At 33.2% G+C, this 27,425-nt stretch overlaps 1 protein-coding gene across 1 annotated transcript; it reads right to left on the bottom strand.

Annotated features, from left to right (window-relative positions):
* Nucleotides 1–1,423: 1,423 nt before the first annotated feature.
* LOC149532829 (uncharacterized) lies at nucleotides 1,424–3,163 on the bottom strand. Its single transcript, XM_089805229.1, has 2 exons — nucleotides 2,709–3,163; nucleotides 1,424–2,594 (listed from the first exon to the last, which is right to left on the bottom strand). Exons 1-2 carry the CDS (start codon nucleotides 2,928–2,930, stop codon nucleotides 2,034–2,036), a joined length of 783 nt encoding a protein of 260 aa, XP_089661355.1. The 5' UTR covers nucleotides 2,931–3,163; the 3' UTR covers nucleotides 1,424–2,033.
* Nucleotides 3,164–27,425: the final 24,262 nt, after the last annotated feature.

Genomic DNA, 27,425 nt, shown 5'->3' with positions numbered 1-27,425 from the left:
CTTCAAATTGTTATACCAATATATAAAATATAATTTGATTTTGCTAAATTACCCTAACAAAAATCAAAACAATATTACCTACTCTTACTCGCTCAATAAGAAAATTCTATCCTTTTAAGAAAAATAAGCCTTAATTGTCAAAGAATTAGAAGATTTGTGATATCCTATGACCATTCATACCGAGGTAGTGGATTGTAAAGAATACGAGAAAATACCTGAGGCAGACCAAATACAGAAATTGCATGAAATACTACATGAGACACTTTGTTAATCCCGACGCTTTTTTTTCAAAAGTCCGGCATGCCCTGGTATTTACAATGTTTTCGAGCATCTTTTCAAGAAAATCATTCCCTGGTAGTTAAGATATTTTCTTTGTACAGTTCTATTAACTGTTATAAGCACCTGGATTCTATAATACAAACCATCCAGTAAAAACTTGGTATATCATACATCGAATTTGCAATTCTGCCAAGTTCAGAAGCTTGTCAAATGATCTCAGGCAGTTCAGATTAAATATATTGATGATTTGATAAAAGACAACAGGAATTTCATCTTTATCTTGTGTCTCTGTCTTTTACTATCTTATAGATATTTCACTTGATCCTGGTTGGCATATTGATTATAGAATAAAAATTGTGAATTTTCTGATTGAAAACACTCTAAATTAACGAGAGTGATACATAATTTTTCTTCCAGGAATCAAATCAAAATTCATAACTATAAAAGGATGGAAATCTGATGGAAATCTGAAACATGTTCAAAAATGCAATTCTGTGTTGGTTTTGTTACCTACAGTCTAGCATGGTAAAAATATGAATCCATTTATGACTGAACTGTACTAATGAATAATATTTAAAACATGCAATGAATACATGTAACAAAATTTATCATATCGCTCTTCATTAGTGTAAATGATTTCACAAATCCTTCATGCCCACATTACCATGCAGTAAACTTAAAAATAGAACAAAATCCAAACAACGGAAACCTATCCTAATCAATAGCATTGAAAGCATACTATCTTACTCTTCATTAGTATGCATGCATCCACAAACCTTTCCTGCCCATATTATCATGTAAAAACTTCAATTACAACAAAAATAAATAAAATAAACAATTAAAGAGGTTTATATTCTGTTCAGCAGAAATCGATCACACACAGATTTCAAATAATGGATGGTTATAAAAGGCAAATCACTCCAGATTTCAAATAATGAGTTTGTGATGAATGAAAAATTTCTCCAGATTAAAATGGGTTGTGATAAATGAAAAATACTGGAGAATCCAGTGCAAAGAAAACTTACTTGGACAATAATTATAGAGAATATAGAGATTTATTTCATGATTTAACTATTTTCTTGAACAAAGTCATACTGATTGAGCCCAAAAATCTCTACACTGTACAATATCATAAGCTCTACTATGTACAATATCAATATTTATTTGGGCAATAAACATAAAGATATTTCATCAGAAGAAAAAAACCAATTTCCTTCAACAAAAGAATACTGAATGAGCCCAAAACTTTCTACCTCATCCAAGATGTACAATATCATAATCTCAAGAGCTACTACCATTTACAGAGCTCAGCATGCCGCTCCCGTTTGAAGGACTCATATCTGAGCACTAACTGAAATCTAATGTTCTTTTACAATATATACATGGTGCTTGGCTTTAGATGACTGCCTAAAACTAGGGTTCTATTTGATGGAAGCATTAGCTGTTGCACCAGAAATTCGAATTGTTAATGCCTGATAGAAATACCCATTTAACCCTGATCCACAGGAATGCTGACCACCAAGTGAACAATATTACCCCAGTCAAGATCCAGATCTGTATTCACTCTTAAACATGCCTACTATTCAAAGCAAAATGTTAAAAAGTTTGGATGAAGAAGACATTGACCTGTTGCATTTCTTCAGAGTAGTTGTCTAATAAGGAATAGGCCTGGCATGAATATTCAAGTAATACTTAGTTTAAATACTATTATTTTTAAAAGGTTTTGTGGATCTCATTGCAAAAAAAACATTTGGTTAGCCACCATGCCTCTCAATACTCGACGGTTTTCTAGTAACTTTCTTCCATGGCTGCAATACAGAATCTGAATACTTAACAGGCAGCTTTGGTAACCGCCTTTCCTTGGAGTGATTTTGGGGCATTTCACCTCCACTTACATCTTTTTCCACAGCTTCCAAAATGCTCTTGGGATTACAGCTTATATCAATGGATTTTCCCTCAATGGCCAATTCTTTCGCAGCATCCATTTCCACACTAACATTTGCCCAAAATGGATTACTCGGTAAATTAGGCTTGTCTAAAGCATTTTTACCCTGTTTTAAAACATTTTCGGATAAAATAGACACCAAATCCCTTTCCTCAGCCTGCACGGTCACAGATTTTTGGAATCTCTGATATTCTACCACCTGAATGGCATCATACAGTAAGTCCAGAGATCCACCCGCATAAATCGTCTTCTCACTCATAAGATTTTCAGAACTTTTCAGCTGAAATCCGTCATTGCTTTCCCAAATCCAAGTATTCGTATTATAGATTTTGAGATTTGATTTGTTGTGCAGAGATTGTGCGGGGCAAGTCTTATAAAAAAAACGTGCAAATTAAATTGGGCTCTGATAGATTTAACATGTTGCAAAGATTTTTGAAAAAAAAATAAAGACACAGGGAAAAGGAAGAGGGATTTTAGTGTGTACCTTGAGTAATTTGGTCTTTTTTCTTCTGGTTGGGGTTTGATGGCCTTCTATTTTTCCTTCATCGCCATTGCTCACAATATGCTCATCCGCTTCGCTGGGTGATAATTCCTTCTTCCGTTTTCCATGTTCAAGTCTGATCATATTTGCCAAGGAAGGATATAAGTTGCCTTTGCCGCCTCTCATGCCGCCGGTGTTGTCAGAAGAAGGGATCATAAAATCCATTCAATGCTACAGTAGAAGATTGTGGAATTCTACTTCTCGTTTTACAGAATTTGTGCGTTCTTGAACGGGCTTGAGTGCGAATGATTTCCTGAGAATGGATGTAATGCACAATTCAACCCAAAAAAAACAGGGCATGGAAGTTGCAAAAATGAGGCAGACTGAAAATCGGGAGAATGTTGCAGAGGAACGAAAGCTGCAAACTAAAAATTAGAAGTAATATGGTGAGATTAAACACGCCATTTTCTTCATGTGTTTCGATAAGGGCATCTTGCTAAAGCAAATTAATGAGGTTTCCTAGGGAAATTCAAGGAAAGTCATTTAGGAATACGGGGTTACATTACATTTCAGAGTTTTTTTTTTCAGTCTACATAGTTAAGAAGTGTAGTTTGCTTTGTAGTAAAAATTCATTTCATATATTAATTTTATAAGGGAAGATAATTGCATAAGGGAAGAAAAATATATAATATTGGTCTATAATCAAAACATTAAAATAAAATTGTTTAAGAGGGTGTTTTTTTAATTTATATATAATTAATTAATTAATTAGCCAAAAAATCATTAAAATTGTTACAATATGTGTAGGGAACAACAAAGTAATGAGCGAAATGTCATTAAAGATTGTTTAAATCTAAAAAGCTTCATAGACTTTTTATTTATTTGGGGTAGGCAATATACTATTGTAATCACTTCGATTTGATTTGAGTGAATAATATTTTTTGTATTTGAATTTTGAATTTTATTTTTATATTTTTATAAGGCATATATATGAGATTTTCAGTTTCTAAAATGAATAAAATAAGTTTCCTTCCAATTGATTGGCTCATATATTTGGAGTCTTTCATTATGTCTAACATTAAAGATTATGATGGATATTTATATAATTATTTTTTATTTTTAATAAATAATTTAATAAATCCATATTAAATTACAAAAGCATTGAATAGTTTTTTATTGGATTATATATATATATATATATATATATATATATATATATATATATAAGCAAGGCGCTATATTTTAAAATAAATATTTAAAACTATATATTCTAGTTAATTCTAGTAATATTATTAGATTCAATTTCACACAAGTCTATTGTAAAAATAATTTCAAACATGTGATTCTAATCTTATGCATTGAAATCTTGGCATTTTCAAATTTGTGTTTTATTAAGTAAAACAAGTTTTAACAGGTGCTTGAAACCCCACAGTTAATAAAATAAAACCGAAAAGAAAAAAATTCAAAGAATAAAGCAGAATATTAAAAAAACCGCAGGCCATAGAAGGCCACTAGAACTAGTCCTAAGAAAAAATAGCCTCTAAAGGAGCAGGCAAGCCCAACAAACCAAAAAGCTAAGGGAAAAATCAAAAAGCTAGGAGAACAAATCAAGGCACCATATCTTTGACCAACTATGTTGCCTTGCGCTCCATTTTTTCTATGGTCTCTGCTGCTTTAGTCATCATCTGAATGTCATTTGGAGTGTCCTCCATGTCCCTCTTCCTCTTGTTCGATCTTGTTTTATTGCTCAGGCTATCATCCAGGGGGTTGACATCCTCTTTAGAAACCCTTTTTTCCTCATTGTCTATGTCATATTTCCCTCCTATGCTAACCTCATTCATAGCTTGCATTTGTTTGATATTATCGTTCAAGCCTTTGATAATATTGAGGCTCTAGTTAGCAGAGTTATGGAGAGAACTCTCCATCCTATCCATTCTCTTATCCATCTTAGTAACTCTAGTTCCTAGAATGCTAATTTTGAAAGACCCATCATCCCCTTCCTTCATTTCTAGGCCTTGCAACTTGTTCTTTATCTCTTTCATTTCATGGAAAATCCACTTGATTGACCGTAAGTTATCCACCATTCTATTGTGAGCATTGTTGAGGAGATTCATCCCCACCTCCGTGGCATTGACGTTGAGAACCATCATTGCCAAATCAATAAGTTCCTCCAAATGGATTCTACCATCATTTCCCTCTAAGATCTTGGGCTAGATAGTTTCTCTCACAATGTCCTTTTTCGCAATCCAAGTTTCAAACTTCCTCCAAACCATTTTCTTTCCCTTGGAGCCAAAAGGAAAAGGTTTTTTTCTCTGTGCCATAATCCACATTTCTCTCCTCCTAGGCATTAAGAGGGGTATCCTAACCCTTGTCAGAATCCTAATCAGCTTCAATATCAGTTCCCCTTCTCCTCTTGGTCGAGCTTTCCACCTTCCTGCGAACCAAGACCCTGCTAGTTCCCTCCTCTTTCACATTAATCTCCTCCTATGTATCCATCCCCTCATCCTCTTCATTATAATCCTTAGCAAAATTAACCTCAGATTTGATACTTTTACCCACCAAGCCTTTCCCAACCTTTTTTTCCTTATTTTTTCACAAATCTTTAATGATCTTGGCCACCTTCGCTTCATCATCTAAATGAAGCCCAACACTATCCTCAGTATTAGATGGGAGATAGGAGCTTTCAGTATCATTCAAGAACTCCACTTTATGGGCAATAGATTTACCATGGGTTTGAGCCTTAAAGTGCTCATAAATTAGTAACAATAGGCCCTCATAGAAAGTTGGGTTAGCATACGATTTCTTCTTATAACCCATGATATTTTTATTAATAGGTAAGAAGAGTTACTAGGGGATGAAGATTTTTGTGCCATACCTGAAGTGGTTTAGGATGACAAAGTGATGGGTGAGGATTCTATCATAGCTAGTATCTAGCATAATGTAAGAGATAATCGTCCTAAGAACAAACCTCCAAAGTTATTTAATTGAAGGTGGTTCATAGTACGCTCCCATCTTCACCAAATTTTTCATCTCCTTGGCATTCTTGGAAAAATATTTAACATCATTTAGGGAAACTTTCTTATCCCTAAAGAGTTTGATGCACTTGGAAGGAGATTTAGTGACCTTCACAATAATGCCTTTATTAACCTACAAATCAATACCGTCAATCTTAACTTTCTCATCTTTCCAAGACTTGACCATAAGTTCAGTAACCTTAGGGTTCTAGCCATGCAATTTCTCAATGAAATTCAAAATGCCACCTTCCCTTAGCTTCTCCCAAACCTTCGAACTTCATTTCCATTTTGTCACTTCATCCTCTAGCTCTCTACAATGCCTTTCACCCACCATCTTGTTGCTTAGAGTATAACAAATTCATTGCAAACTTTGAGAGCGAAGAACATATCTCTGATAAAAGTCACCAAAACAAATCTTACCTTTGTTCTCAAGAATGCAATAGTAATTAAGATTACCAATCACCCATAAAGCATGCCAAAAAGTATCCCAATTAAGATTTCTCATGTTTGGCCAATGCTTAGCTTTCAATAATATAAACATGAACCTAACATCATTACCTTCCATAAGTACTCTTAATATTTCTCATCCTCCCCTAGATTCTCTCAATCTTAATCATGCTTTTAGCTATTGTTGAAATCTCATCACCATTAATCCATCTATATGACATGTCCCTTTTGACCACCTCATTAGCCATCTAGTCAGCAACAGAATTTGTCTCTTTTTATTCATGTGACACGTAGACCTTCTCAAAAGTTAGCAAGATTTGTTTGGTTTCTTCTACCAAATTCTTGATAAACTAGGATGGAGGATGATCACCTCTTAGGCATTTCGAGTCCCCCTCAAGCCAGAGGCATTTAAAACCTATATGTTTTGCTAGCTTAGTAGTTTGGAGGGCAGCACATGCCTCTACAAAGTGATTAGTTTGGTGTCCCAAAGGAAAGGTAACCACCACAATGTCATAACCGTACCAATTACGAATCACCCCACCACTGTCTTCTTGTCTTGAATTGCCTTTTATCACCCCATTGAAATTAGCTTTGTGCCATCCCACTAGGGGTAGAGTCCATTGGCATTCCTCTCTTCTTTTTTGTGTGTCATTACTGCTCATGGTGGCCCCTGCAAATGAGTTAGATCCTTTCCAAAAAAGGTAGTTTTCCAAATGGGCAATAAGAATTTTACCTGACACAATCTTGGTTGGGGGCTTGCTTCCCTGAAAATTTGATTATTGTAGTCTTTCCATATTCCCCAACTAAAGTGAGGCAAAGCCCATTTACTAATGGCTTGAAGACCAGAACCCTTCTAAGAGTCATCCCATTGCCTAAAGAATTTAGTAATCGAGGTAGGGGCACACCAGTCCAAACCAAAATCTTGACTGAAAATAGATCATATCTCTCTCATGAAAGAGCAATGAATAAACAGGTGGTCCATAGTCTCGGCATGGTTTATGCATAGAACACATCTATTAGGAATGTAGAGACCCCTTTTGCTGAGATTGTCAATAGTTAGAACCCTGTTCTTGAGGAAAAGCCAAAAGAAGATGTTGATTTTGGGAATATGGCCAAGGTACCAGGCCTTTGCCCATATAGGTTTGGAATCCTGCTTCAACTAAGATTGGTTGTCTCTAGAAATGTAATTATATTTTTTGACATAAATGTTCACAACAAGATGAATATCTAGATTTGAATATCCATTTCAAAAATAATTATTTATGAGAAAAAAATTTATAACTATTTTATTAAAAAATGTTTGGATTAGACAATTCTTAGGCATGCACCTTTTAAATTTCACCAGTTACTTATTTGTGTTATTCCTACATTACTACATCATGTTTGTTCATTGCAAATGGGCATATAGGTAAAGCCCGAGAGTATTATTGGATGAAAAACTTATTTCTTTCACTCATAGTTTTCCATGCTTCCCTCCACCTTATGTGTGTTCATGACTATATATGAAAATATAGCTCAAGCATACTTGGAACTCTTGGAAACATTCTAAATGTCATGATATTTTCTCTCTTTTTCCATAGACTTCAAATGAGACCTATTCATTGTGATTTGGATATTGGTAGCTACATCATCCACTTTAATTCCCTTTCATATCTTGAGAAAATATAATGTTGATGATATTTTCATTTTTTTAAAATACTATGAATATTGTTGGAAACTCATTGAAAAGGTCATAATATAATTCAAATCTCCATTTAGTATTAATGAAAAGGTCAATGAGAAAGGACTCAAACCTACATTTATCTTTAATTGCATTCCCCATATTTCTTACCATGTATCTAAATAATATAATTTGTAAAATTATTATTTTTTCTCCATCAAATAAAATTTCATAAATTAGACTTACTATATAAATTTTACTAATACATTTAATTATTTTAAATTCAAATCAATTAGATCTTTAGCTAAATTATACAAAATTATAAAATTTCAATAATTTATTTTGAATAATTTCATATGTTTAGAATCTTCTAGTTTGAACAAAAGATATTTAAATTATTTTTAATGATATATATATATATATATATATATATATATATATATAAAATGTTTACATTTCTACATTTCTAATATTTAGTATTGAGTTTTTATCTACACTACTCTATTTAATTATGACAAATACAAGTCATTAAGTGGCACTTCTTGTAGGCCATTTTTTCGCTACAAATGAAAGAATTTTAATCTTATAGATTATGAAAATTTAATTATATTAACATCCACATTTCTAAATATATAGTTTAAAACATTAAAAATCTCATAGCTTGACCTTTGAATAAAATATCTCACTTGAAATAATTAATCTATATTTTAAAATTATAATAAACAATCAATTAATGAGGTTGTTATAATAGTTTAATAAAAATCAATAATTTATGTGACTAAATAATCAATTTCAAAATATTTTTTAAATAATTCACTCAAAAACTAATATAAAAACATATTTTTCATTTCTCATTTTTAATTTCTTACAAAGTACTTGTAATAATCTATTTAAATAATTATAAAATATAACAATGTTAATCTTATAGATTATAAAAATTTAATTACATTACTACTTACTACGATTTAAATATACACTTAAATCAAAATTTAGATTCTAAAATTACAATAAACAATTGATTAATCTTTTTTATAATACTTTAATGAAAATTAATAATTAATGAGACCAACTTTAAAATAATTTTTAACTATATCATTCAAAAACTAATATAAAAACATATTTTTTAGTTCTTAATTATAGAACTAGCATTGAACTATTTTTAACTAATAATTAAACTAGTTAATTTCAACCAATCAAATTTTATTTTTTCTATTTAAAATATCTCAATTTAAGTATTTGATATATATAATGCACACTATTTAAATTTTTAAATCTATAAAATTATTATCTTTCATTCAAAACAAAATAAGATAATAACAAATTTTGGGGAGAATTAACTTTAACACTATAGTTTAATTAATTTACTTTCATACCTAGTCAACGATTTTGATTTTAATTTATTTCTCTATAGTTTTGGAAAATTTATTTTTATTTAATTTGTATTGATATATTAATATTAAAGTATTTATAATTATATTTATTAATATCAATAATGTTTTTTAAAAGATAATGTTTTGAAAATTTATTTGTAAAATTGAAATAATTGTAAATTATTAAATAAATATGATATAGTAATATAATTATATTTTCTATTACAAATATATAAAATTATGTTATTAAACATATTTTATAATCTAATAACTAATATAATTCATATATTTTATCTAACGTTTATTTTTTTACTTTTTTGTAAAATTTAAATAATTATAAATTATTAAATAAATATGATATAATATTATAATTATAGTTTCTGTTATAAATATATAAAATTATGTTATTAAACATATAATAATTTTTTAATAAGTAATAAAATACATATATTTTATGTAAAGTCTATTTTTTAAAATTTTAGAATCATTGTTTACTAACAAATAAATAAACCTTCAACCACAAAAAAATCTTTGTTTATAATTAATTAAGAATTATAACATCCCATGCATTTTAGAAATCTAATAAATTAAATTAAAGATGTATACACATTTGAATATTAAATAAAATCATTCAATTTCATTACTACAAAAACTTAGCTTTTACAATGGTTGGGCAAAAAGTTAAATATTGAAGAGACGTTGTTGGGATCAACATTATCTTTTAAGAAATAACAAGGTTTAAGTTCAAGCCTAAAAGTGGAAAATGAAATAATAATATTAAGTAAAAAATACATGAGACAAGTTGAATTTTGAATGTATTAAAAAATAAATTTATTTAATTTTAAAAAGACACTAGGCAAGAGCCTATAATTTTAATCAATCACTAAAATAATAATATAGTAAAGAACACAACTTCAAATTTGATATTATTAGTAAAGTTAAATATTATTAAAAATGTTAAGAAATTTAATTTATTAGTTTAATTTTATTTATTGTCTATAATTCTATAGCCTAAGTAGGACTAATAATTGCATTGTGTTCACTATTTCATTTATTTGTTGAAGCTACTAGCAATTCTAAAAAATTTAATTTAAAAAAGAAATAATAATTTTTAATTATCAATTAATATAATATAATATCTAATTATTTGAGTTCATTTAATAAACTTTTTCCAACAATATTTGTAGATCCAAGACTTGAAATATATGTGCTAATTATCAAAACTTTATTCTTGTAAATAACAAAAGTCTTCAATAGCAAGTAATGAGTAGTGTAAAAGGTATTTGTTACTACTATGTAAGCAAGGTGAAAGGATAAACATTAGAATATTATATATTCTCTAGTTCACCTTCAAATGGGTCAAATAGGTTAAATCTAAAATTTTATTTATTCCCTATTTATTATTACCATATCAAACACTAATATGGACATACTTTTTGCTACCTTTTCTTTTTCTTCAATTAATCTTCACCAATTACTTTCAATAATCTTAAGAACAAATGAACAAGAATAAGAATGATGACCAAACATTCAAACCAACAACTTTCAGATGTGACATTGAAGTTGAAATTTTTAAAAAGGTAATAAGTTTGGTTATAAAACCTTCATTTAAAAGTTGTGAAAATAAAATGCAATCAAACAATAATATGAAGTAATAAGAAGGAAAACATGATAGATTTGTCAAGAAAAAGAAAAAATGGACTAAAAAGATAGTTTATAGTAGGGGAAACGATCCACTAGCCATCCAGGTTAACTTTGTGCACCTACACTTCCTAATCTATATATCAAATTTTTTTTATTCTTTTGGAGAACCTTTGTAGGTGAGTGAAGATCTTAAAGCTAACCTTTTGACTCTCTCGCATTTACGAAGCTCTCTATAGAATTCATAGAGTGTGAGGTGGTCTAGAAGTGTCATTTTAAAACATTCTCTCTGAACTTGCCACTAAGACCCCCCCAATAGTTGCTCACCCAAAACTTGTACTTTTTGCACAAATGGACCAATCAACAACCAAGAAAACTAAAAAATGATCAACTATTAGTACATGTGCAATTGGCTATTAGTACATGTGTGATCCTTTTTTGGGGCTTTTTGTCAATGTTAATTGGGGGGAAAGGTATTCGTAGACATGGTGGTAATACAAACATGGATGACAACTAGTTTGTTTCCCCTATTGAAGACTACAATAAAATTCGATAAATATTATTGCCACCAATGGACTAAATCCTCCTTTTGAAAATGTTGTAATTAATGTGAAATGTTGTCAAAGATAGTTATGTAAAAGCATGACATGACAAAGATTGAGACAGACAAGTTGACTTTGTGGTAATTTATGTCAAAGTTGGTTTTGTTATAGGTTGAAAGCACAACATTTTATGTATATCAATCTTTGACCCTCGGGAATATTTTGATGTAAACATGGTCATCCATCATTGTTGTTTATACTTGGCACAAACCATTTGTGAGTTTCATTTTGTAGTATACAATAAGGTTTATCCTTGATTTTGATCATCATACATTGAAGCATGTCTGAATTGATTAAATTGATATTTAAATTATTCCTTATCATGGTTGGGTACATTTGAAAGTGATAGAGGAGCATCTAACAATGTAAGGGCCATCCTAAACCACCTAAAAATATTTTTTTATGTTAATTTTCTTTTTACAATTTTTGCATTTATGGATAGCTATTTGACAAATAGAAATTCCAACTCTTAGAACTCTACTTCTGCATTTTTCATGTCAACTAATATTTTTAGTAAGGTTTAATCTAAAGGTAGATGGAAGTAAAAATTTGTGGGAAACTTCAAAATAGAAAATCAAACACTTCAGTAAAAGAAATCGATAAAAAAAAGTATTGTTTAAAAGTTATTAAGGATTTAATTTTTTGAAAGCCTACCAAAAAATCTTTTAAGTTTGAGACACTAACGGTCTTGTAAGGCTTCATAAGGCCTTAAAATGGGGGGACACGAAGAGATAGTCCACATGAGTGTAGTTCTCTCATTGATTTGTTCAACACTTCAAATGAAAATGCCAATCAAATTAGTGGAAAAAAAAATGAGCCCACTTTTGTGGAAGCTTTACACTTAGTCAATTTTGAGAAAAATGTCATTTACAAAATAGGGTCACACTTCCCTTTGGAATCCCTAGCAAAAATTCAATTTGGGATCCCAAACCAAAATTCAAATAGGGATCACATGAGACATGAGAGCCCAAACCTAACTTTGCAAAATAAGACCCCATTTTAAAACAATGTCTCATTTCAAATGTTAACATATTTAGAACAAGTTAACATTTGAAATAGGACCCCATTTATGTATTTTTTTTTGTAACCTTTAAGGTAGGCCCCTTTTTATGCATTTTTGTTGTTGTTTTCTAGTAATATTTATTATTTTTAGTATTTTATATTATTCTTTATTACAAAAATTGAGTATATATGTTAAATTTATTTACTTTTATTTTGTAAATGTTAAAAAATTTGGTTTCAAAATTTTATTTACTTTTATAATTTTATTGTATTGCATGATAAAATAACATAAAGTAAAAAATGAGCAATTGGAAATACAAACCTTAAACAAATAGTAAATTAGTAATCTAGGGACCCCTTAGTACCGCTTACAAAACATCAATGTGTCCTAGGACCGATAACATATTCTAAGAACCCTTAGCACACATTATATATCCTAGGATCATTCATCACCCTTTAGGACACATAAATGGGTCCTAGGACCACTTATGACATTAATCACCCATTAGGACCCATTAATGTGTCATAGGACCCCTTAAGATACATTAGGACCCCTTAGGACCCATTATGTATCATAAAGGTTCATAAGGGATATTAGGATACATTAATGGGTCTAAAGAATATTTAGCACAAGGACATATTAGTGTATCCTAGGACCCCTTAGAAAAAATTAGGACACCTAAGGACCCATTATGTATCATAGAAGGTCATAAAGGGTTAAATGACCCATTGGTGAGCTCTAGGACCATTTAGGATCTCATAGGACCTATTAATGTATTTTAGGACCCCATAGTGCACATTATGATCCCTTAAGGCCCATGAGGATCATAAGGTGTCATAAAGTGTCATAGGTGTCATAGGATAGATTAATGATTCCTAGGACCATTTACTATAAGATTTGATGATGAACAAATCCACAAGCCCTAGATATCCTACATGCAAATAGCCTGTTACAAGGAAGAAAGAAAAGCAAAGAGAGAGAAGGGTTTTCTCAACAAACAAGAAAGTTGTATTTACTTGTGTAAAACAGAATAAATAAAATTACAACCGATCAATCCTTATGAAGTAGATCAAAACCCTAAAAGGGAAACCCTAAGAGGTAAATGACATTTAATAATTACTAATTAATTATTAAATAAAAATGCTAGGTGCATAAAGTGAAATCTTAAGAAGGGATGTTAGCAACTTTCAAATCCAAAAGAGAGATTAAATTTTGACAGAGATGTATTGAAACTCTACCTGCCTACATTGATAGTGCATACCCTAGCCAGTAATGGCATTTTCCTCACTCGAGGATAGGTGAGGCGGGTAGTATTTTCCTTCGTCAACGGTTGTCATCAACCATTCTTCACTTTTGGATGATGCTGGTGCAGCTCCTATACCCTCGACTGTGGAAATCTCGTTGGGAAAAACTTCAGCTGATGGAACACAAAAACATAGAGAGGCTAGGAATGGCAAAGGAGGACCAAGGGCTTTCTTCAAATAAGCCCTACAAGGACTACCATCCATCCATGTTGATGCCAAATTCGTTAGAGAACCATCACATGCTGTAGAACCCCCCGTCGAGCATGGGGGTAAGAACGTTCCTCCTACTTGTTATAATCTTAAACCTAATTCCCTTATGAGCCAGGAGATAGACAAAGAGGTTAAGAAGTTGAGAAATACTGCTATTTTTTTCCCTACATTAGACCCTAGCAATGTTCCTTCTAGGAATTTCTTGAATGAATGGTTTCATCATGTTTGGGGCATCAAAATGGGTCTACATTTCTCATTTTTTCATATGATTCAGAAGGGCTTGTTTATTATTATATTTAGTAACCCTAATTCATAGCAAGCCATTGTTGAGAAGCAATTTTGGAGAGTTGGTAATGCAAAGTTTAGAGCTCTTCCTTGGTCCATGGAGTCGGTGAATGACAAAATCTTAGCTCTGGCTAGCCCTAGGTGGATTACAATGAGTAATTTGCCACCATATCTCTGGAATTTCATCCCACAAATCCTTGAACCCTTTGGTAGAGTTTTGAAAATGGATAAATCCAATGCCCTAATTCCTAGTTTGGACATTTGCCTCCTTTTTTCCTTTCTTCCAGGTGTGGAAGCCCCTGAGTAGATTTCTTTGAGCTTGGCATTTCTTCTGTGGTTTCTCCTATTTTGTACATGGGGGATATGAATGCCTTTTCTTTGTAAAAGGGAAGGTCATAGAAGGAAACATTTCCCTTTGCTTGCAAGTAGAGTTGGGCGTAAGCCATTGCATGAGGATCCACCTCCTCCTCCTCCACCTCTGCATCCACTAAATTGAAGTTCGTTGTTTCTCCTGTACTAAATTCTTTCCCTCAAATCTCATTGGATCTCGATGCTTCTCGTTGGCTTCAAGACTCAGACTCTATTCTCAAATCCCTGGATAGTTTGAAGGATAAATTATCCTTGCCATTGCCTACTAATGTTTCTCCCCCCTACTTCTATTTAGGAGATGTGTGGTCAATCTATAGATTTGGAACTTTTTCTAGATCTTGACTTTGGTACACCAAAGAAATGCAATAAACCTCTCAATGATCAACAACTTGCTCTCTATTCCTTGAAGTAGAAGGCTAGAAAGGCCCCTCCCTCCAAATCCTTGCATACTATTAAACTCTTCCTGCTTTAGACTTTAGGCTGTGACAAGGCGAGTAGCTCCAATGGTTCCTCTGACCCTAGCTATATTAAGATGTCAAATTCCTTGCCAAATGACACCTCTAAGACCTATGAGGAGGGCTATCTAAATGAAAATGATAGACTTCACAATTTCTCTCTGCTTGTTATTCTGGCTAATGTTGATGAACCTTCCAAGGCTAGGAGTTTGTCTTTAGCTGATAATCTGGTCTGTGATGGTAATGACCAGTGTAAGTGTCAAATGGATATGAACTGTAGTAATAAGGAGGATCAACCTTGTGGTAGCCTTGAGCCTGGAGTTGGAAAGGTTAGTAGTAAGGAGTTTTTTGGGAGGGGGAGCCATATGTGTTTAAAGCTAAGAATTTGAATTATACCAAAGGATTCCCTGTTGGTCCTAGTGAGTTTACCAAGAGGAAGAGAGGTAGGCCTCCCCTGTCTAGTGCCAACCCTAAAGCCTTTTAAAAAGATAGAAAAAGGATGCTTGATTTTTTTAGGGGGTTCCAATCCCTAATGGATACCAACAATCAATGATGATTATGGATTTGATTAAGATTGCTTCTTGGAATGTGAGGGGTCTGGAATCTACAGACAAAAAATATGTTGTCAAGAGGTTTTTAAGGACGGTAAAAGACATTGATATTTTGTTAATCCAAGAGGTTAAGGCTGTTGGCTTTTCATTGGATATTGCTCTTGAGTGCATTTGGAAGGATGTTGAGGCCATAGCCACCAGTCACCCTAAGGGTAGAGGTGGTCCTGCTATTCCCATTGGGCCTAAGTGGAGGAAAAGGATCTGTAGCAAGGGAAATTCCCCTTGTAACAGGGCCTCTTGGGTTTCCTTTAAATTTGAAGAGTTTGAATTTGGAGTTTGTTCTATTTATGCTCCTAATGAAGTTTAAGAGAGAGTGAGTTTGTGGCAGTGGTTGGCTGACATCCCAGACATCCTCTAGATTGTAGCTGATGACTTCAATATGATTGAAAGAGTTCAAGATAAAGTTGGAGGCGATAAGTTTGAGTGGAAAAAAGAGGAGTATTTTCATTGGTCAAGGATGGTGCACAAATTGAACCTTATTGACCCCTTAGCTGGACTCCAACCCCAATCCTTGGTGTCTAGTTTACCTGGTCCAATTCCTAGAAAGGTGCCAAGAGAATTCATTCAAGGCTAGATAGATTGTATTACAACAAGGATTTCTTTAGCTGTGTTAATCCCAGCAATGATAATCCTGTTCAAGTCTTTCCCTACTCTCTTTCGAATCATTAGCCCATTATTTTTGTTATTCAAAGGATTGGGTCCTATCTTCCTAAGTCTTCTTCCCCACCTGCTTTTGCTCTTAATTCTTCACTCCCCAGTGATTAGGACCTCCTTGCAGCATCTAAAATGGTGTATTGGTACAATTCCTCTGTCTATAATCATGCTAATCCTATTGACTAGTGGAACCAGACTATTGTTACTTAGCAAAAGTTGTTTAAGACTATAGGAAAAAAAAAGCTAAAGATGCTAGGGCCCATGAACTTTCTCTTGTTAACTCTCTCCATTCTACTGAGGTGACTTTGCAAAGTCAACCATCTAATCTGTAGTTCTGTGAAGATGTTGTTTTTGTTAAACATGAATTGAGAAAGCTACAAACGAGGAAGTTTCAAGGTGCTAGGATTAGGTCTAGATTGAAGTGGATGGACCTAGGAGACAGAGGTACTAAGTTTTTTTTCAAAGCCTTAAAAGTCAAGGAGGCTAAGGACAAAATTACCAATATTTGTGATGAGGGGACATGGGTTACTAATCCTGAAGGTATATTGGATGCCTTTTCCTGGTTCTACAAAAAACTATTTACTTTTGAGGATTGTGGGGAAGAAATGAAGGTGGCTAGGGAAAGGATCAGAGCTATTATTTTGAGCAAAGTGGAGGCTACTGACTCTTTAAGGCTAGAGGCTCCTATTTCTCTATGTGAGATTAAAGGGGCTATTTTTGCAATGGGCAAAGAAAAGGCCCCTAGCCCTAATGACATTACTGTTGAATTCTTCAAAGTCAATGCTCAATAGATTAGTCCCTTGCTCCTTGACCTCTACCACTATGTGTTGATGAATGGTACCTTGGGCTCTAGTATCAATTCTGGACTTATCAAGCTATTGTATAAGGGAGGTGATATTTGGTGTGGGAGATGTTCCATTTGGTGGAACCTTAGATGTAATAATAAACCCCTGGCTCTTCTTCAAGGGTGTTTGACTAAGAGGTGGGTAGGTCTGGGTTTTAGAACTCTCAGTGATATTCTAGTTAGTGGCAAGCTTGCAGAGTGGACTATGTTGAAACACCGGTTCTCATTGGAGGACTCTCATAAGAGAACCTATTATATTATATCTAAAGCATTGAACAGGGCTAGATTGGGTGAGAAGTGTTTCTTTGATGTTTGTACTTTCAATATCTAGTGGTCAGACTCCTCTCCCTTGCATTTGGTAAAAGCTAAATATATCTATTCCCTACTCACCACTAAATCTTCTATCCTTGATCATCTTAACTACTGTTAGAATCTCACCCTTCCCCATGTAGAGTGGAAAAAAATTCTTACCAATTTGTGGAGAAGACCTATTGAACCCAAAATTACATGCTTCCTCTGGAGATTCCTGTTGAACAAGCTTCCTCTTTCCAAACCTGGTGGAGATCCTAATAAGTGCTCTTGGTGTACCCAAACTGAGTCTGTCATGCATGTTTTCTTTGATTGTCCCTTTGCTATTAGAATTTGGAATATGTTTGGGTTCTTTTTTGGTGTCAATTTCACTATTGGTAATGTCTTTTATGGTAAACTTTGTGGTAGCAACAAATTTCTCAATCTGTTCTAGTCTATCCTATCATCATGTATTTTCTAACAAATTTGGAAATTTATGAATAATTTTATATTTCAAGGAGCTAGAACCATTCTTACTGGGTCTCGATTGAGACTCATCATTGTGGATGTTATCATGCAAGTTACAACCATATTCAAGCTTAAGGAAGAGCAGTTCAACAAATTCCTCAAAGATGGATAGGGTACCTTCACCAAGAAGGATCTTCATTATGGGTTTACGATCATGAGTGGCAAAAAACTTGATCTACAAGAGGATATCTTCAATGTTCCTTTATCTTAGTTGTAGAAAAGGCTTCATGAGGAAGTATGTTTGGTCCTACAGCATGAAAGGTAGTCCTTCAGCTCCATGCCTTCACCCGTGAGATGTACCACTTCAAATTCTAGCAAAGAAAAAAGTTAAATCATGGTTTTATAAATCTCTTTTTTCGCTAAGTCAACTAGTTATAAATCTTATGCAATCAATTGTATTTTTGGTTGGGCTCTCTCAGTATCTTGTTACTCTTGACTACTTCGGTTTAGCTGTAATGGTTGTATTTTGATACTCTCGATGTATTTGGATTCCTTGTTTTCTTAATATGCAATAATAAAAAAATCTTAAGAAGGAAGAAAAGGTAACTTAATAAATTAAATTAAATTAACCTTTTTCTCTAACCCCCCCCCCCCCCCTTAAGATGAGTAACAATGCAACTACAAACAATGCAAGGAAACTAGACTGTTGAAAGCAAACTTCGAACCCAAAAACAAGGCCTCATGAGGTACCCAATCACAATCAAATCTCTATGAAATAGAGAAATAGAAAACTTAGTGGGAAAAACCCTAATCCAAAAAGAGATAGAAAAGGATGCACAAATGAAACATCTCAAGAGAATCTCTCAAGACCATAAGTGCAATGAAAACCTCCATGATAGAAGCTTGAGACTCCATAGCCCCCCCTAGAATGATAGAACTCCTGTGTCGATGAACATACCAATGTGGAGCCAATTTGAAGGAAACAAAGGCAGTGGACAAGGATGATAAAACCCATGTATATAAGGTGCAGTTGGAAGTCCTAGTTGATTCCCAAAGGAGAAAGCATGAGAATCCTGAAATGAAATCTCCAATGGAGGTGGGATAACAGGTGTGTTGAATCTACCATCTAAGAGGAGATGTGTGTGTCCTCTAATATATCCTCAACAAATGCAGTAGGTGGCTCGATGACTAGAGTTGGAATAGTAGGAAATGTTGAAGAGTAATCTTATGCGAGAGATGGAATATGAACAAGAGATAGAGGTGTAGAAGTCACAATACTGGTCTCAGCAAAAACACATAAGTTCAAGCAACCTAACTTCATCTCAGTAGACTCTTGTGAAAAAGGAGAGTGAGTCTCCGATAGTGGAGATGGTGGACCAAAATGTGAGAAGGAATATAGTTGGGAAGCATGATCAACAATCTCTATAGCAATAATATTTCCTATCTCACTATCTCTAATGTGCACTAAATCTTGTGCAAACTCAACTATCTTCCTTGTCCCATTATGCGTAATATGATAAAGGGAGAGAAGGTTAGAGGACAAAGATGGAACACAAAGTACATCATGAAATGTACCATCATCAATGTCAATAGAACCTTTCCCACATACAGTCATAACAATGTTTTTCCCCATCAAAATGTGTGGAGTACGAGAAGCCTCAAAATAAGAGAATAAATCCCAAGAAGATGCCATATGGTGTGAAGCACCTGAATCCAATAGCCATCTAGAAGAATGAGGAATAGTAGTTGAACATAGTGCATGACCCTTTCCAATATCTTTACCATCTGACTGAAATGATGATGATGATGATGATCTATGAGAAGTAGAAGGAATATCAATCTTGCTCTTCTGAAGGAAAGTTGTCAAATCTGAAACCTGTTTGGCATAGTCATCTAACTTCTTCTTATAGCAATGTGACTCATCATGATTAGGCTTATTACAATAAGTGCACTTTGGTCTTTCTAGCTTTGATTTACCCCCCTTAGGAGGGGGTGGCCCTGATGAGCTGTGAGTGCTAGAATCAATCTGAGATTTTGTTGAATAAGATTTTTGTGTCTTCTCCTTCATCCCTGAAGATGGTCATACTACCAATGCATAAATCTGTGAGCCTATGAGAGAATCCAACTGAGAGAGCTTAGCTTGCTCTTGAGTCAAACGATCACAAAAAACCTCCAAGGATGACATGATAAATCTATTACCCAAAGAATCCTTGGTGGAATAGAAGGTAGAAGCAAAACTCTGAATGTTTCCATGAAGCTTAGATAGAATAAGATAAATGCACGCAGTGTCAGTCTTGGTCTTCCCACAACCCTGCAATAAAGATCTCTATTGATTGAACTTCATTAAGAAGTCCTCAATGGAAGGAAAAGAATCTAGTATAAGAGAGGTAAGCTTTGCCTCAATCTAAAGTTCCCTAAACTCATTCACTATACCAAACAAGCCTTTAAGCTTGGTTCACATAGTTAGAGGGGTATTCCACCCATCAAGATGAAACTATAAACTGTCAGATACCTATAAAGCAATCAATCATATTGCCTCATCCATTTTGTTCCTATGTTGCATGACCTCAAAAGGCCTCTATAAAACTGGTTGCATTGCATCTAAACAAGACCAATCCTTTTGACTAGAGAAGTTGTGTCATCAAAGTCTTTCATGTGTGATAGTTATGAGTGGTTGAAAGTTCTAGACAAGAAGAGACCTCGACCATTGTTTTAGAAGGTGTTGGATTTTTTTTGAAAAAAAATTATAGTTTATTGATGTAAATAATAAAAACAATAATATAAAACACCCCCCACAATACAAAACCAAACCCCAACTACTAGAAGGAATACATAAAGAAGAAGAGAGAGAGAAAAAATTCAGTTTAGAATGACATGTAACGATAAGGAATACTGATGAAAAATAGTAGAGAATCTGAATAGGGCTCATGAAGATATTTTCAATGCTTTTTCCAAATCGAAAAATAGAGCTATAATGAAGAAATTATGCCCCCAGAAGATATAAGTCATCAACAGACTTCAAGAGCAAAAATAGGCACCAAAAAAGAAAAAAATCCAAAAGATACCTTCATCATTGTCTTTGTCTCTAAACTAGCTTTCCGACACTTCTTTCAAATCGAAAAAAGACCCATGTATGCTCAAGATATTGTGAAAAGACCACCAATAGGTTTTTAGAACAAAACAAATCAAACACATGACAACTTGAAGGCTATCAAATTTTGACCCAAATTGTTGACATCAGCACCTACGACCTATTGACATCAGCATCTGTGTAGGTCTATTAGTACCTGTGTACTAGTTGATGTAGGTGTACTTTATGCTCTTTGTGTTTTTGTTTTTTTAAAACAAATTATAAAGTTTTTTAAATCTTTATTGAAGTTTAATAAAAACAAGTTTTTTCCTTTTTCAAAAAAAACCCATGGATTGTTTTTTGATTTTTTTGATTTCTTTGATTTTTTAATTTTAAATTTTTTCTATAAATACTACCTCGAGAAGCATGCACAGGTTCGTACAACCTTGTGGGACAAATATTTTTTGCCATAGAATGCAACATTGTCCAAACGAGATGTGCTTTATATAAAAATAAGGGTTTTGACATCTTCTGAACCCAACCATAATGTTTGTTTGGGCTCAAAGTGCCCCCAATTATAAAGACCCCCTATTTTCATAGAAAACAACAAAAAATCACAAGATTTGTCTAAAAAAACTATGTACCTCTTGTACTTCAAACAAGAACAGGAAATCGCAAGCAAGGCTCTGATACCATGTAAAATTTGATGATTAAAAAATCCACATACCCTGGATATCTTGCATGCAAATAACTTGTTACAAGGAAGAAGGAAAAGCAAAGAGAGAGAAGGGTTTTCTCAACAAACGAGAAAATTGTATTTTTGCTTGTGCAAAATAGAATAAATGAAATTACAACCAATCAATCCTTATGAAGGAGATTAATACCCTAAAAAGGAAACCCTAAGAGGTAAATGACATTTAATAATTACTAATTAATTATTAAATGAAAATGCAAGATTCACAAGGTGAAATCTTAAGAAATGAGAAAAGGTTATTAAATAAATGAAATGAAATTAACCTTTTCTCTAACATTTATGACCCCATAGGACCCATCCATCAATATTTTCTAGGACTCCTTATTACCCATTAGGACCTCTTATGACCCATTGATGAGTCATATGACCGTTTAGGACCCTTTAGTATTCATTAGAGCACCTTAGGACTCATTACGAAGGACCTATTAATGAGTCCTTAGACCATTTAAGACTAATGGGAGGCTTGGGGTATCAAACAAGGTTTCAATATTTGACTTCACAAAATGGATCAAAATGCTTAGTTTCCCAAGTGTTCCCACTACACCAATATATCTCTTCCACTACGGTTACCTTGTCTTGTTCTCAACTTATCTTCTACCTTTAGAGCATACTAATAAGCACCCTAAATTGAACTTGTCCTTAAACTACTTAGCTCATCTTGAATGTCAAGTCTCAAACCATCAACCTACCTAGCCATCTTTTCCTTAGATGACTCTCAATGTCTAGATTTGATTGTCATCTTGTAGAATTCTTCAAGATACTCCTTAACTTTCAAATCTTTTTGTTTAAGCTTTTGTGACCTCTTGAACAACTCTAATTCATAATCCTATGGTGTGAACTTGTATTCAAGTCTAAAGATCATAACTTTCTACATAGTGATCTTAGGTTCACCATTATCTTCTTGGTCCTTTTGTAATGTTGTCCACCATAAGGCAACATGACCATTCAACCTATATGTGCTAATCTGACCGTCTATAGATCCTTAACATCTTTAAGATCAAAGTAATCTTCTAGTTCATTAATCCAATATATCAAATCTTTAGAATGTATATAACCAAAAAAGCATGCAACATCCATTTTATGAATCTCACCCATTTGTGTCATAACTCTGGACCATCTTTCTTCCTCTTTAGGAATCTCAATTTCAACTATTTCAAGATCTTCAACACCCTCTTCAAATTCATCTTTCCTTTCAGGGTTTCTCTTAACCCTAGTCAAATCATTTCGGATCTTAGTCCTTATCTAATTCTTGAATTACTCAATTTTCTCTAAGCTTCTAGGATTCATTCTTCTAAGCGACATCCTTCCAAATCTTCAAAGTCGGTTTCCTCGACTTTGACAATATGATCACCAAGTGTTGATTTTCATAACAATCAAGCAATATACCAAAACCTATAACCTGCCGCAAACAAACTATCTTCTTGAAATCATAAACTTTCCCTTAACTGATTCACCAACTCTCTTTAGTCCCTTTGTACAACCCCCTGTAGTTGTAGGCCGAATCTAACGTATTCCATTTTTGGCCCAAAAATGGGGTTTTGCAATTCCACCAAAATAGGTGGTATTGGAATACGTATTCCTATTCCATTTTTATTTATTTTAGAAAACATAAATTTTCGGGTCCGCGAATTCCCATCAAATATTCGCTGAACCAAACGGAGAATAGGAATACGTTCTATTCCAGAATATGTATTTCGGAATACGTATTCCAGAATACGTATTCCTATTCCGCTCACCAAACGGGCCCTAACACTTTCAGATCTATTCAATTCCCATTTGCTGAAACTTTAAAATAGTTTTTAAGGCAAACCAAATTTTAGGAATCGCACGAATTACTTCACAAGACACTTTGTAAAAACCCATGCTGTAAGGGCTTTCCACGGTCGTCTTATTAAAAAAGGGGTAATATTTTTTTCCTATTACTTTATGATGTTTTTTTTCCTATTACTCTATGATGTTTTCAAGCATATTTTGAAGAAAATCATTCCCTGTTAGTTAAGATATTTTCTTTCTACAGTTCTATTAGCTGTTATAAGCACCTGGATACTATAATACTAACCATCAGGTAAAATTTGGTATATCATACATCAAATTTGCAATTCTGCGAAGTTCAAAAGCTGCTCAAATGATCTCAGGCACTTCAGATTAAATATATTGATGATTTGATAAAAGACAACAGGAATTTTATCTTAATCTTGCGTCTCTGTCTTTTACTATATTTATCTTGTGTGTGTGTCTTTTACTATCTTATAAATATATCACTTGAAAACACTTTACATTAAAGAAACTGATACATTTTTTTCCTTCAAGGAATCAAATCAAAATTCAGAACTATAAAAAAGGATGAAAATCTTTTAAAAAGTTTTAAACTGTACCTGTGTTGGTTCTGTTAACTACAGTCAAGATTGGTAGAAATGTGAATCCATTTGTGAATCCAAATGACTGAACTGTACTAATGAATAGTATTTAAAGCATGCAAGGAATGTATGTAACAAAAAATAGTTATCATCTCACTCTTCATTAGTATAAATGCATTTCATGCCCACATTAACATGCAGTATACTTAAAATGAACCAAATCTAAACAAGGGAAACCTGTGCCTGTAAATACCATTGAAAGCATACTATGAAGACAGGTTAAAAACAAATCTCTATCATCTTACTCTTCATTAATATGCATGCGTCCACACATCATTTCCTGCCAATATTATCACACATAAAACTTCAATTATAAAAAAAACCAAACAAATAAACAATTAAGAGTTTTATGATATGTTCTGCAGAAATCAATCACTCACAGATTTCAAATAATGGGTTGTCATAAAAGAGAAAATACTCCAGATTTCAAATAATGGGTACGTGATGAATGAAAAATTATTTCAGATCCAGTGTGAGCAATAAATACAGGGCAAAGAAAACTTCTGTGAGCAATAAATATAGTGCAAAGAAAACTTCTGTGGGCAATAAATATAGAGATTTATTTCATCACAATTTCCTCTGAACAAAGTCATATTGACTGAGCCCAAAAATCTCTACTTCATTCAAGATGTACAATATCATAATCTTATTTGTGTAATACAAACATCTACCTCCATTTACAGAGCTCATCATGCTGCTTCCTTCTGAAGGGTTCATATCTGAAAACTAAATCAAATCTAATTTTTTTTAACAGTATATACATGGTGCCTGGCTTAGATGGCTGCACAAAACAAGGGTTCTATTGTCCCAGTCAAGATCCATATCTGTATTCACTCGTAAGTATGCCTACTACTCAAAGCAAAATGTTAAAAGGTTTTGGTGAAGAAGACATTGGCCTGTTGCATGTCTTCCGAGTAGTTGTCTAATTAGGAATATGCCTGTCATGGATATCCAATTAATACTTAATTTAAATACTATTATCTGAAAATACTTTGTGGATGAAAAGTCTTTCATAAAAACAATAATCATCTAAATAAATTCTATAAGCTTCCACGATCTGTAAGTGTTTGCAATGTTTATGGATTCGATTGTGTATCATATCAATGTTTTGGATCACACTTGATCCATCCACTATCCAATCCAAAAACATCATCTAATTCCCAAAAAAACACCATCATCTACCTAATTGGAAAGGGAAAATGAAGATTTTTGTTCGGTTAGCCACCATACCTCTTAATACTTGGGGCAGTTTTTAGTAACTTTCTTCCATGGCTGCAATACAGAATCTAAATACTTAACGGGCAGCTTTGATAACCGTCTTTCCTTACAATGATTTTGGGGCATTGCACCTCCACTTAAATCTTTTTCCACAACTTCCAAAATGCTCTTGGGATTACAGCTTATATCAATGTATTTTCCCTCCCTGGCCAATTCTTTTGCGGCATCCATTTCCACACTAACATTTGCCCAAGATGGATTACTCGGTAAATTCGGCTTGTCTAAAGCATTTTTACCCCGTCTTAAAACATTTTCGGATAAAATGGACATCAAATCCTTTTCCTGAACCTGAACGGCATCATACAGTAAGTCCAGAGATCCACCCGCATAAATCGTCTTCTCACTCTTAAGATTTTCAGAACTTTTCCACTGAAATCCGTCATTGCTTTCCCAAATCCAAGTATTCGAATTATAGATTTTGAGATTTGATTTGTTGTGCAAGGATTGTGCTGGGTAAGTCTGATAAAAAACGTGTAAATGAAATTGGGTTCTGATAGATTTAACATTTTGCAAAGATTTTAAGAAAATCCAATAAAGATGCAGGGAAAAGGAAGAGGGATTTTAGTGTGTACCTTGAGTAATTTGGTCTTTTTTCTTCTGGTTGGGGTTAGATTAACTTCTATTTTTCCTGCATCGCCATTGTTCACAATATGCTCTTCTGCTTCGCTGGGTAATAATTCTTTCTTCCGTTTTCCATGTTCAAGTCTGATCATATTTGCCAAGGAAGGATATATGTTGCCTTTGCCGCCTCTCATGCCGCTGGTGTTGTCAGAAGAAGGGATCATAAAATCCATTCAATGCTTCAGTAGAAGATTGTGGAATTCTACTTCTGGTTTTATAGAATTTGTGCGTTCGTGAACGGTAGTGCGAATGATTTCCCGAGAACAGATGTAATTAACAATTCGGGGAAGAAAAAACAGGGCATGGATGTAGCAGAAATAAAGCGGACTGAAATTAGAGTGAATGTTTCATAGGAACAAAAGCTGCAAACTAAAAATTATGAGTAATGTTTGGATTAAACACGGCATTTTCTTCATGTGTTTCGACAAGGGCATCTTGCTAAAGCAAAAAAATGTGGTTTACTTGGGAAATTGAAAGAAAGTCATTTAGGAATGTGGGGTTATGGTAAATTTCATAGTTTTTCAAAAAATAATTGGGTGTTTTTATATCAGTCTATGTCTATATGGTTAAGAGGTGTAGTTTGGTTTGCAGTAATAATATAATTGAAATATTATTCTATAGATGATCTTCCTTCCTCGGCTACTGCTTTGGCAGTCTGAGGATGCTTATTATGTTTTTTATATAAATAGTTGATGTTTCAGGCCGAGGCCATGTTTTTAAGTCCGGCTTCGACCGTGTGAACTCTTTCATTGTATCCCTCGGCCCTTTTTTTGTGAATTGTATTCTTAGTATATTTTTATTAATAGAAAATGACTATTCATCAAAAAAAAAATATTAGTCTATAATTAAAACATTAAAAATGTCACAATAATTTATGTTGGGGACAACAAAGTCATGGGAAAAATGTCATCAAAGAGCATGACTATTTTTAAAAGTAGTTTAAATCTAAAAAGTTTCATAGACTTTTTATTTGATTAGGTTTACATTACTTTTTTGAATGACCCCTTCTTAAAAAGATGAAATAAGTCATTACTTTTTTGAATTAGACCCTTTTTTAAATAGATGAAAGAAGTCATTCCAACATAGAGGAGGATAAATTATTTTCCTTACAAAAAGAAAAGGAATTAAGAGGAACATGAACCACGAGTTCAAAACCATCACTTTTTTTCTTTAAAAGGAGTTACTCTTACAAAATCTTTTGTCCATAATAGAAGAGTCCACATGTTCCATCCCCAACAAGGGGATTTTGAGATTGGAATGAACCTATAGATTCTTAAAACAAGAATTTCAAGTGTTTTATTGTATTAAACCAAATAATTTTTAACATCTATTGAATGATATTTTTCAATATGAGA

Source organism: Cupressus sempervirens, chromosome 10 (genome assembly GCF_028749045.1).
Source record: "Cupressus sempervirens isolate cs-2001-9-10 chromosome 10, ASM2874904v1, whole genome shotgun sequence".
NCBI lineage: Eukaryota > Viridiplantae > Streptophyta > Pinopsida > Cupressales > Cupressaceae > Cupressus > Cupressus sempervirens.
Note: the sequence above shows the minus strand (reverse complement) of the source record. Positions and strands in the feature narration are given on the sequence as shown.

Bases quoted from the DNA above. Each gene is read 5' to 3' on its own strand.
- LOC149532829 (XM_089805229.1), bottom strand. From the start codon at position 2,930: ATGGATTTTATGATCCCTTCTTCTGACAACACCGGCGGCATGAGAGGC. The intron at 2,595-2,708 runs GTACACACTAAA...TTTTTTTATAAG, and splicing joins AAAAGACCAAATTACTCAAG to ACTTGCCCCGCACAATCTCT.